General features: G+C 44.3%; 1 protein-coding gene across 8 annotated transcripts in view; it reads left to right on the top strand.

Moving 5' to 3' along the window:
• DGKG (diacylglycerol kinase gamma) overlaps positions 1-12646 on the top strand; it is a 201404-nt gene that overhangs the window by 47343 nt on the left and 141415 nt on the right. For all 8 annotated transcript variants that reach the window (XR_012507846.1, XR_012507847.1, XR_006726462.2 and 5 more), the window contains exons 3-5: positions 2957-3033; positions 10814-10979; positions 11550-11612. Coding sequence is in view for 5 of the 8 variants with exons in the window: in XM_045519746.2 (XP_045375702.2) it covers positions 2957-3033; positions 10814-10979; positions 11550-11612 (306 nt within the window). In the remaining 3 variants the exon portion in view is untranslated. The remainder of the gene's footprint in view (positions 1-2956; positions 3034-10813; positions 10980-11549; positions 11613-12646) is intronic.

The following is a 12646-nucleotide window of genomic DNA, read 5'->3' on the forward strand; positions in this document are numbered from 1 at the left end:
GGGAAAGAGAAACCCAGCCCAGAAATCTGTTGAGAAGAAAACTGTGATAAAGTATCAAAGGACCTCCAAGGAGAAAGTAGTGGGCCTCAAATCTGAAGACTAGATTGTCTCCCCTTTTTAGAAAGGAAAGGTGTTGGTCTTACTAACTCATAGAAACCCATAAAACAGACTGAAGTAAATGTGTGGTGAGGAACACCCCTCATGGAAATCTAGGAACCAGCAATCTCTTGGATTGCTCGTTTCCTATTTAATTTTAGGCTAGTGATCAGAGATTTTTAAATAAACACCTTTCCTACTTTTTCTTTTTAAAAACTGCTTACCTGAATATGTACATGTGACGAAGATATGAGTTCATGCGTTTATATGTAAAACGTGTATACACCTATGTCTGTATAAATATACACATCATACATTTAAATATACAATAAGATTAACTCAATAGCACTTTAGAACCAAAGGATTTCTGCTAGGATGAACTGTAGAGTCTCTAAAATATGACAGTAACATCCAAAGAGCATAAATTCAAGTGAAATCACTCCCTTGGTTCTCAATCAAAACGCTGGCTCTAGACTACTTCTATAGAAGCCACACCAGGAAGACCTATGCTCCAAAATTTTCATTTTTAAAAAAATTTTGCCATTCTGGCTGAGCTGAAGATCTCCTATTAAAATAGATTCTAAAATATAGTGTTTTTTCCTAAATAATTAAGCTACTCATAGAATAATTTGACTATAATTTATGTGTGACCTTAACAACTCTGACCTGATTCCAACCTCTCTTCCATTCTGTTGCTGGAGTGACATTTAGAAAACAGACTTGGTTATGTTACCCTACTACTCAAAAAATCTTTGACGATTTCAAATCAATGTCCTTAACTTGGTCTTTCAAGACCCCCACAAATCTGACTCCATACTCCTCTCTGGTTTTAACTTTGGCTCAAGGTCCTGTGGTGTCCATCTCTGCACCTTTGTTCACCCTGTGCCTTCTGAGAATGCACTTGCCACCTCATATCTGCCTTTCAAAACTTACCTGTTCTTCACACCCCAGCTCAAAAGCCACCTCCTTCATAGAGCAATCCCAGTTCCCATCCCACCCCTACTCTCATCCTAATTTTACTCTTTCCCTGTTCATTTTACTTCTTCCCCACTCTGTGCTTCCTAGAGCTTCATATAATTGCAGCAGTATTAATTACCCTTTTCCTGTGTTAGCAAATGTTTGAGAATTAATAGTGAACAGTGCTTAAGGGAAAGTAATGTAGACTTTTGAGCCAGACAAGACCTGAGTTAAAACCCTGACTCTTAGGCAAGTCAATTAACTTTTCTGAATTTCAGCTCCTTCATCTGTAAGCTGAAGAAAATATCACCAAATCTGCATGGATTGGTAGGGGAGAGGATATGCAGTAAAGGTCCTCAGTAAGGGGTAGCTATTATTACCATGGCTATTCAGATCCTGCCCTTAACTAGTTCATCAGCAGTTACCTAGCAGCACCTTACCCTCCATAGTGTTTTCTGAATTGAATGAAAGAAGCCCAAATTGATGGCATCTGCTGCCTGGATCTCACTGAGCTATTAGTTTTTCAACATCTGTTTTGAATTTGAGAAAGAAATGTCCATTTTTAGGCAACAGCAGCATTTTCCTGTGGCATTTCAATGTGTCTCAATCTTGAAATGATTATAACTTGTGCTTGATTGAATCCAAGTCAGCAAAGCCATGGAGAACAGCCCAGCGCACAAGCACCAACTACTTTACGTAGGCCTAAGAGAGCATAGCCCTTTGTACCATGGGCCTGAACACTGAGAAACACTATGTCAGCTTTTAATGACTTTGCCCTTTGCTCAGATGTTTGAATTGTGGCAATAATGGTACTTGAGAAGCTCTTAATTACCCACAATACTGCAAGACAAGGAGAACACAGAAGTCCTGGTTTTCTTTGATATCTAGGGTGCTGGTAACTACACACGATGCACTTAGGATGTGTTTGTAATGACAGTTATTGAGTCCTTTTTCTTGACTCCAAATTCCCTTATAAAAATCCAGGAAGAAGGAGAAGGAGAAGAAAAGTCACCATTTTCTCCATTAGTTTCTAAATTATTTCCTATGGAAACAGAATTTTCTAAACTACCATGTTTGATGAATCCTGTCTCTGTTTCAGCACCAAGGACAGAACCTTGCCAGGCTTGATGCCCACTCATCCCATTTAATTAACAAATTTTAAATGTTTTTAAATTTATGCTCAGATGTTTATTCGATCATCTAATATATTGTTTTTCTGAACACTCGTATGTGTCAGACCTTAGTATGATACACAAAGACTCACAGCTCTCAAGGTGGAACTGAGGCAGGAGATGAGCAAAAGAGGCAAGTTAATAAATAATTATAATACCATATGACAAGTGCTGTTACAGAGTTAAGTACAGGCCATATAGGAGCCAGGTGAAGGAACGATTAACTCTGGCTGGGAAAGGAAGGCTTTTCAAAGGAGCTGACATTTGAGCTGGGTACTGAGAATTAAGCGAAGTTTGCAATACAGAGAAGAGACAGGGTATTCAGAGATTTCTAGAAGTGTGGTTTGATGTGGCTGAAAGATGGAGTGAATGTATGGTTAAGGTAAGAGGTAAGGCATAGCTAGGTCAGATCACCAAGTACTTGTGTTACCAAGCAAAGGGGGTTAGGCTTTATCTTGAGAAAATTAAAAGCCATCTAAGGGTTTTGAGCAGAGACAGGATCTGATCAGATTTGTGTTTTAGAAAGATAGTTCATACAGCAAGAGAGAGAATATACTGAAAAAAAGAAATGAGAAAGCAGAGGGCAGATAAAGTTGACACTCCTTCCTGTGGTTCTGGAATGAAGGGCCGCTCCATGGTAACCAAGGTTAGGGTTGGACAGGGAGAATTTACTTGGCCTAGCTCCCATTAGCTGTTCACCAATGTTTCACATATGGATTATATCTCTCCAGATTCTACCAAGAAGATAAAAGACGTCTTGGCTGAATTTAATGAGGGTGGGAGCCTCAAACAATATGGCCCACATGAGGTAAGAACATTTTCATTTCAAGCCTTTAAAAACCTCATGTTCTAGCTTTTCCATAATTTGTCCCTCTTTTAGAAGTTTAGCTCACTTTGAAGAACTTGCTTCTTAAATTTTCTCCCAAATCTCAAATGAGCCACTGGTGTGCCTGGAATTTACATGTTTCCCAAGTCCATTCACCCTCTCTTTACCCTAGAGGACCACATCATACCTTCTCCTCTCTCCTCAAATCTCACCCCTCCACCTCTCCCTCAACTTCCAGTTATCAACTGTTTTCTACTTCATTGAGAAAATAAAAACAATCATTTTCCCTGAGATTTTCCCCGAGAACCTCACCTTATGTGCCCGCCCATCTATACTTTTTCTCCTGCAAGTAGGAATGAATTCTCTGTGTTCTTATCTCAGTCCAGTCCCTCCACATGTGCACTCAATCCCATCCTCTCTGGTCTATTGACAGGCACTGATTGCTTCAGCAACGTATTACTCTCTCTCTCTCGCTCTCACTCGCTCTTTCCAATGAGCTTTCTCTATACAGTGGATTTTTCTCATCAACAAATAAACATACTGCTATTTCCCCTATATTAAAAACCATTCTTCTGACTCCACTTCTCCCTCCAGCTACCACCTCATTTCTCTCTTGTCCCTTATAACAAGCTTCACAAAAGGTGTGTCTATACTCATTGCCTCCAATTTCTCTTCTTCCCACTTTTCTGAAAGCCCTTCAGTCAGCATGTAACCCCCACTCCTCCACTAAAACCACTAGTCAAAATAGCTAAGGACCTCCATATAGCAAAGCTCAATAGTCATTTTACTCAACAGCTCTGGACATGGTCAAATTCTCCTCCACTTCGTTCACTTGATTTTCAGGACACTACACTCTCCCAGTTTTGTTCTTACCCTTTGACATCTCCACTTAAAAATTAAATAGGCATCTCAAACTTAACATGAGCTAAACAGACCTCCCTGATCTTTCCCGATAAAACCTGTCTTTCCAGCAGTTTTCCCCATTTCAGCAAATGACAACTCCATTCTTCAAGTTTTTCAGCCTGAAACTATGGCGTCATCATTGACTTTTCTCTTTTTCTCACAGCCCACATCTAATTCATCGGCAAATTCTGTCACTTCTGCCTTCAGAACACATCCAAACTCCAGACACAGCTCACCACCTGCACTGCTGCCACCCTGACCTGAGGCACCACCATATTTTGCTCAGATTATTGCAGTAGTCTCCTAACTGGGCTCCCTGTTTTTACTCTTGACCTTTAAAGTCTGTTCCACACACATCCTGAGCAGTCTGTTAAAACTGAAGTCAAATCATTTTACTGTTCTGTTCGACAGTCTCGTATGTTCCGCACACTCCCTACTCAGAGTCAAAATCAAGATCACTACAATCTGCACTTCCCCCTCCTCTCTGACCTCATCTCTTGCTACTCTTCTTCTCATTTTCTTCCAGCCAAACTAGCCTCCTTGATGCTATCAGACAAGCCAAGGGTGCTCTAACCTCAGCCCCTGTGCACTTGCTCTGGCCTCTTCCTGAAATGTTCCTCCCCCAGATACCCACCTCGTTCATTCCCTCACCTCCTTCAAGTGTTTGCTCAAATCACCTTCTCAGTGAATGTCACCATCTCTATCTGAAATGTTAAACCCTCTTTCCTGACACTTCCTCCCTTCCTGCTTTGCCTTATTTTCCTCCATATTACTTCTCACCATCTGTCACACTACATAACTTACTTATTTAATTGTCTGTCTCTCCCACTAGAATATTTTTGTTTACTGCTATGTCCCCAGTGCCCAGAAGAGTATCTGGCTCATAGCAGGCACTCAGCAAACATTTGTTGAATGAATAAATGCCTGGAAGACCTCCCTTACTTTCAAATTCAGCTCATCTGATGTTTCTTGAGCATCCAGGCACTGTGCTGGACACTGTAGAAGATATAAAGATGAGAAGGCACAGTTCCTGCCCACCAGAACTTACTTCCTACTAGCAGAGCCAAGTTTCAGAGCCATGACCCTGGAGTCTTATGGTCTTAGGTTAGACTCCTGCCTTTGTTGCAGACCAGCAATGTGGCCAAGGCCATTTCACCTCTCTGAGCCTCAGTTTCCTCATCTGTGAACTGAAGATAACAACAACCAAAAAGAAAGACCTTGAAGTTTGCAGATGAGTGAATTAAATAAGATAATTTTTGAAAAATGTCTAACACTTCAAGGACACTTAAAAATAGTGCCCATTGTTATTCCGTTTCTGTCCCCTTTCCCCAGAATGTTTTAAACTCAACTCCCTTTTCCCTGGTTCTGGGTCATTTTATGAGGGCTAATTGCAGAAAAGCAACTGATCAGCAGGACGAACTTGGGAGGAGGCTGGCTGTTTATTTATTCATCTTGTCGTCCTTTCAACAAACCTTGAGTCAGTTCTTTCTCTGCTGGACCTTGGGAGTGAATCAACAGAGCTCACGCTCTTGAGGTATATCTGAGAGGTGCTTTGGGATAAAACTAAGGATCACCAGGAGAATGAAGCTGGAGGAAGTTTGCCAGGAGAGGGGCCAGACTGAGAATGCATCGTTTCAAAGAACATTCCTAAAGAAAAGCCATGTGGAAAGGCTGGCAAAGCCAGCAAAGAACTTGCAGCCCCTCAGTCCCCACCCCCACCTCCAAAAACATAGGAACAAAGACTGGCGGGGGCTGCTAATCAGCCTGTCCGCCCAGAGGCTGCCAAGTGGGAGGCGAACAGTTTGGTCAGGGCCACCGAGGGTGTGAAGGCCACGGGAGCTTTCAGAAGCAGGGAGCAGCTTGGCTGCTATGAGCACGTTGCCACCCCCGCCTCCGTCGGGCTGGCCCCTGCTCTTTCTACGCCTGGCACTGCTGTGTTCCAGGGGGAGCCCTGTCACTCTGATTTCATTCTCTCTCACAGTGTGGCTGGCTTCTAGTAGGTGTAATGTCCCAGCATGGGGTTCAGAAACAACAGGGTTTAATTTCTCTTGAGCTTGATGGCTTATTGCTGCTAAAATATCTCAATGAGAAGTGAGTTAGCTGTGGGAAGGGGCAGGTTGCTAGGAAAGCAAGGCTGGGAATAAAAGTTTGCAGAGTATCAGGGCTGCATCTGTCTGTGACAAGTGTGCCCTGGCCCATTGGCACCAAGTGATTCTCTGGAGAACGAAGTGCAGCTGAAGACAGCCAAAAAGTGGACAAAAACTGTGGAGCCAGAGAAGCTGGGAGGCTTGGTGGCACTGTGATCTTAGACTCAGATACACGTAGCACAGAACACAGCTCTGCCTCTTGCTTTATGACTTTGAGCAAGTTATCTATGTTCTCAGAATTTTTTTCATCCACAAAATGGCAGTAACAGTGCCATGTCACACTGTTGTTTTGAGCCTTAAGATCACGTATGTACAATGCTCGATAAACTCTCCACCTAGTTCTCCTTCCTTCTCAGCCTGTAGAAGAATTCACTCTCTCTTTAAACAGGTTGCAGAAACAGCAATTGCCTAGCTAGTTTCTGCATGAAAGTTGCAGCCTCTGGGGGGAAAAGAAGTCTGAACAACGGCAGTACCTGAGATGTTACTCAGGCTCTGAGAATTGCCAGTGTGCCCCATAGTGGTGGATTGTCTGGTTTGGGCAGAGTATCCAGCCACTCCCATCACACATTTCCCAAGCAGCTACCCTGAGTCTGGCCTGTGCTCATAAAGAACTTACTCTTTTGCAACCCAGACATCACTCTGAGAGTGCCCCCCAGGCACATTTCTTTGCCTACCGAACTTGGGGTGCTTAGAGGGAGTTGGGGGGAGCATGATGTCGGCACAGGGGCCTGGGACAGATACAATAGCAGGAGCACTAGACCAGGAGTCAGAAGATCAGGCTCCTGCTTTCACTCTGCCCTAGCTGGCTAGAGCAAATCGCTGGAACTTCCAGAATCTCTGACACAATGAGATCTAGTCCCCTCTGAGCTCTTCTGATGTAAATGTTCTGTGTTTCAGGGCTTAATCTATGCTGTTCCCTAGGATGGGGATATAAATGAAGGACATGTGTTCAACATCATTGTCTTCTAAGTTCTCACAACAGTTTGTCAATTCTTCTATGACACTCATCACTCTTGACCCTATATTAGAATTATTTCAATACCTTTCCCACTGAGTCCCTTAAAGGTATGGAGTCATGCCTAGATCACCAGTGTCCAGCACTGTGTCTTGTATCTGAGAGACTCGGTACATATATGTTGACTGAACAGACCCACAGTAATTGATGACAGCCAAGTGTGCCAATGAAAAATGCAACATCCATTAAAATACCTATCAGGAAATACTGTGGTAGGTGGTGTGGGGGATATAAAGGTGAAATAAGATATTTTACTACCTTTCAGCTCTAGATCCAGTCGAGGAACTAAGGAGTGTATGTCATGAACAACTATATATTGAGAGGGCAGCAGATACGAGTGTTCCAAGATAGGAAACAAGGTGGAAAAGTATAGCAATTTAGGCACAGGAGATCATACCAGGCTTCCTGGAAGAAGTGGCATCTGAGTTGGATCTTAAAGGATAGCTAGAATTTTAATAGGTACAGAAGAAAGCAGTTCATGTGAAATACATGGAGGGTTGGCCAGGAAAGAACACAGCGATCAGTGTGGACAGAGTGTGGAGGGACACATAGAAATAGTAGGAGAAAAGACCAGAGTGGTCTCCAAGGTTGAAGTAGCTACACATCTAGGTTGGAGTGGGATTATGGCAGGGCTGTGAATCCCAAAGGACTCAGGGAGTGCACCAGATGACCCACTGGACCAGAGGAATACTGCATATTAGACCTTCTGTTTATACTGATTATCTCATCTAATTTCTATTTTCTAACTTCTTTGTGTGTGTTTACAGTGCATGTAAGGGGAGCACAGTCGTCCACGTATATAATGTATAAGTAAAGATGAGTGGGAATGTGTACTCGAAAATCTTATAGAGAGGCTCATGATTTTAAAAGTTTGGAGACAGCTGATCTTAGCTTTCTCATGGGCCATTAGAATCCAAGGAAAGTTTTTGAGTAGGGAAGCAGTCTGATCAGAGTTGTACTTTGGGAAGATCAACCTGGCAAGAATAGAAAAGATGAGAGTACTGATAGATAGAAGAGGAGGCAAGGAAGCCTTTGATGGATGTTACAATGGTCCAGATAGGATGCAAGAAACAGAAGTCTGAAACTGGAAATGTGGGGACCTTCAATAGCCTCCTTATCAGGGTGGTAGCAGATGGGCAGAGGATACAAAAAAGACCTGGATGTGACAGACATTGCAGAACAACAGTGGACAGAAGGAAGGAACAAGAACTAGTCTCAAACGACCAAGAGTTCAAAACTAAGCCTGGAATATCGGGAAGATAATGTGCCACTGACATGAGCAGAAACTGTAGGGTTGGAAAGAGGAACTGGTTTCAGGAAGAATCTATTTGAAGTTCAGAACTTGAGAACTTCTGGTCCAGCACTCACAATTTGCTGAAGAAGAACCCGAGGTTCAAAAAAGGAGGAAAATGTAGACTTCAGATCAGTCATGAGGTCGCCTGAATTTCACACTGATCTTGTTAGATGCTTTTTCAGCTTTGGTTTTTTTAAGACCATTATGTAAGACTTTGTTTAACTGAATTTTCTTTTTATTAAATCATTTAGTACAATCTGTTTTCCAGAAATAATTTATGCTGATGATTTTCAATTTGAGGCCAACCCCAAAAGATTTTGACAAGACATTTTGGAACTCAAAACTATTTTGTAAAACAGTACTTATCCATTAAAATAGTGCAAAAGAAAGGACAATGCAAAAAGAGCCTTTTAAAATAGTTAATGATAAAGGTGAGAGCAACTAAGAAGAGACCATTGCGTTTGTGACCTTCAAGAAAAGAGGTTCAGAGGTGACACGCTAGAATCCAAACTGAATGAATTAAGAAGGTGAGGAGAAGTGTGAAGGGGATGGGAGGAAGCACATGCTAGTAGCTCGAGCAGCCATCAGTTTCTTTGGAAGAGTGACCTGAACATGCTCACAAGTAGAGAAGCTGGTGCTGGGAGATGCCATCAGAGGCAGGGACAGTGGAACTGAGGGTCATCATGAGTAAGTTCCACTTGGAAGATGGGAGGAAAAGATTTTGCTCTTGCATACTGAGAAGAAGGAAGAGAATGTGTGAGGCAGGGACATTCTGAGGTGTTGAGGCTGTGGAGATAGAGAGGGGCAGAAAGAGTATAAAAAAGAGACTGAGACTCAGGGGCAGGAAAGACAAAGAGATGAGAGAGAGACTAGTAGCTGTCACAAGAAATATGAGTCCACATTAAGATGCCTTAATCTGGTAAGAGCCTTCATTTCCTCTATCCAGTTGAATCCAGCTTCTGCTACTCTAAGGAGCTGTTTTAACCACCCATCCTGGAGCTAAGGAGAAACGGCCTTGTGAGCTCCCTCCCAATAGGGTCCGAAGGGCATTGCTTGTTTTAAAGACAAAACTTTGTATCCCAAACCTGACTGTGCACATGCCAGCCAGCTCCTGGTTCTGGGAAGGCTCCCAGATCTTCCAGAAGAGACAAGGGGTTAAATGCTATCCACATTTTCAGGGGGAGCCAAGTAGGCTCCCAGAAAGGGACCTTTTTCCTCACAGCTCCTTACGGCTGCTATTATTCACAAAAGCCTGCACAGCAGATCTTGGAGCAGTGCTTCCTCAAATGATTTCCAGGAGCATCTGCGGATTTGATGAAGAATCCGATGCCATCAGAGCACACGCCAGTGATGACTCACTGCTCACTGTGGTTGCCGACTGTTTGCTGAGCACAGCAGCCCTTTCTAGCATGGTCCTCCCAGCTTGGGAGCAGAAGCCAAGCCACACTGGGAGACATGCAGCAGGGAGAGGTTCTAGTTTTTGGCATGTTTCTTGGTTCTACCTTCTGTCCTTGGCTTCCTGTTCTTCTCCCAGTGCCTAAAACCTTCTCAAGGACATCTTTTGCAAGCAGCTGAGCCAGACACATACCCTTCCCTGTTGTTTTAAGGTTTGTCCAGGAAAGGTCAGTTGTGAAAGTAATGAAAAGTGGAGCCCCCCTTTATTTTCTGAGACCTGAATACTCAGGAATCACATCCCTCACAGCATAAGCAGAAAATTGAGGTATCACAGAAGTGCAGATTCTTTCCATTGTGTTTTCAACTACATCCTTCTTTTCAGTTGAAGTATAGTTGAGTCACAATGTTATATTAGTTTCAGGTGTATAGCATAGTGATTCAATATTTTTAATATATTATACTCCATTTAAAGTTATTATAAAATAATGCCTACATTCCCTGTGCCATACAATATATCCTTGTTGCTTATTTATTTTATGCATAGTAGTTTGTATCTCTTAATCCCGTACCCCTTTTGTGCCCCTCCCCCTCTCCCTTTCCTCACCGTTTTTTTTTTCATCTTAACCAGGGCACTGACCTCGTCCTGCTCATTAGAGACGAGTCCCTCTCGTGGGCCTGGGCTCAGCCAGAGCTCTCACTCGCAGTTTGCACTCTCCACTTTTCTACCTAAATTCAGCCGTGCCTTGTTACAACGGCCTCCTGCGGTTCCGTGCCCCAACAAGTTCAGTCACTCAGCCACCAGCGTTTTCTCTTACATCCTACCCCCGCTCCCTGTGCCAGTCGCTTTCTGTCACCCTCCGGGCCTTTTCCTTCCTGCCCCACCAATCACTCTAACCCCTTCTGTTTCCCTTTCCATTTCTCTCGCAGGCCAGCTCCCTTCTCCTTCTCTCCCCCTTCTCTGTCCCTTCACTTTTCTCTACTGACTTTTCCCTCTTTGTCCCTTCTCAGCCAATTAGCTATGATGTCTTCACGCTGTTCATGAGGGCATACCTGGAGGTGGACCTTCCTCAGCCACTGAGCACACACCTCTTCCTGGCCTTCAGCCAGAAGCCCAGACAGGAGACCCCTGACCACCCAAAGGAGGGGGCCAGCAACAGCGAGGCCAGTGGCCCAGGTACATGAACCAGCGTTCCCCAAGATGGAAAGATTTTGCGGTTCTAACCCACTTGCCACAGGCACAGGCTGCCTCCTAGAGGGTCCCCTGTGCACAGTAACTTCCCTGTGGGGGGGACATGGGGGACATGGAGACCAGGGAACAGGAACCCCTGTCTTCTCAGGGCCTCACAGGAAGCCCTGTCTGATGGATCTCTCAAAGAAATAAAGAAGGGCATAGTTCCTGCCATCAGGATCAGAGGGAGGCTGGGGAGAAGAGGAGGCACAAGCTAACGTACAGCAAGCAGTAGGGGAGGGCCTTCCGCAAAAACTGCCAGTCTCAGGGCAGCACATGGGCTGGGACTAGCCCGGGAGAGTCAGAGGAAGGGAACAAAGTGGTCCCTGTCTTTCTGAAATTTGAACTATAATGGAAGAGACACAGCCCAACCCATCAGAGAGCATGAACCCAGCTGACACCAGAAACACAGGCACAACCCAAGTGGTCCAGATCTCGTGGGAAGGTCTCCTGCCTGCCTCTCTAAAAAGCTGGAGGACATGGTCTAGTTCTTAAATCTTCTTTTTTATTTCCCAGATTCCGACATACAGAATGCAGATAATGCTGCCAAAGCAGACGAGGCCTGTGCCCCAGATACGGGTAAGTCTTTCGGGGAGGAGTGGGGAATACCTCGTCCTTGGAGGGAGGGGGGAGTCTGACTAGCAGTTTAAATGCTTTTAAGTAGATCTTGTCTGCCTCCTTTTCCAGGGCCCCTGCCACTCAGTGTGCTGGGATTTTGATGCTAGATGAGGGTTCGTAGTTCACTTGCTCTGAAACAGGGCAGATCATGACTTCAGACAGCTCCTTAGACGTTTACTTCTGATGGGTCTGCCTAGCCAGAGAGGGGGAAAGGAGAAAGAATACAGTGGGGGGTTGTGTATGCGCACATGTCGGCTAACACTGTTTTGAAGATCTGTTTGCCAGGCACCTGCTTTATTGCATGTTTCACTGAGCCTTTGCAGTCACACCATTTCACACATGGAGGAGCTGAGACTTTAAGAGGTTGTATATCACCGTGTGACTGGTGAAACTGGGGATTCAGTCCAGAACTGTCCAACCTCAAAGCTGCTGCTCTTTTCCACACCAAGAGAGAAAGCAATGATCTGTCTTGAGGTGCCTGGACTAAGGTTTGCCTCCATGTAAAGGCTTCACTTTGGTTGTTCACAATGGAATGACCAAAGCTGTGCTCCCAGTGGGGCCGCCATCATGGTACCTGGCTGCCAGTGCACCCACTCCTGGGCCATGGCTGACATGGAACCTTCTCTGGCCCATTTATCAGTGGGAATCCATTCCTCTGTTGGCAGGTTATTGACAGGCACAGGCCCAAGGGCAGGCACTCCTAGGAAAACTGGAAGGAGCAAAGATTACCCTCCTTGATCTTTGTTCTCAGATCCAGTACAAATTCCCTGGACACTATCGACCCAAGCTGGGTCAGGCACTAAGCATATTGGTTAAGAATCTGGACTTTAGAGACAGACTTCCTGGGTTTTATGCCCAGCTCTGACAATCTCTATCTCTATAACCTTGGGTATGTTTGAACAATATCTCTGAGCCTCAGTTTCCCCATCTGTAACATGAGATGACAATAAGTGTTGATATGAAGGTTAAGTGAGTTATGTGTGTAAAATGCTTAG

The sequence above is a fragment of the Camelus bactrianus genome, chromosome 1 (assembly GCF_048773025.1).
Source record: "Camelus bactrianus isolate YW-2024 breed Bactrian camel chromosome 1, ASM4877302v1, whole genome shotgun sequence".
Lineage (NCBI taxonomy): Eukaryota > Metazoa > Chordata > Mammalia > Artiodactyla > Camelidae > Camelus > Camelus bactrianus.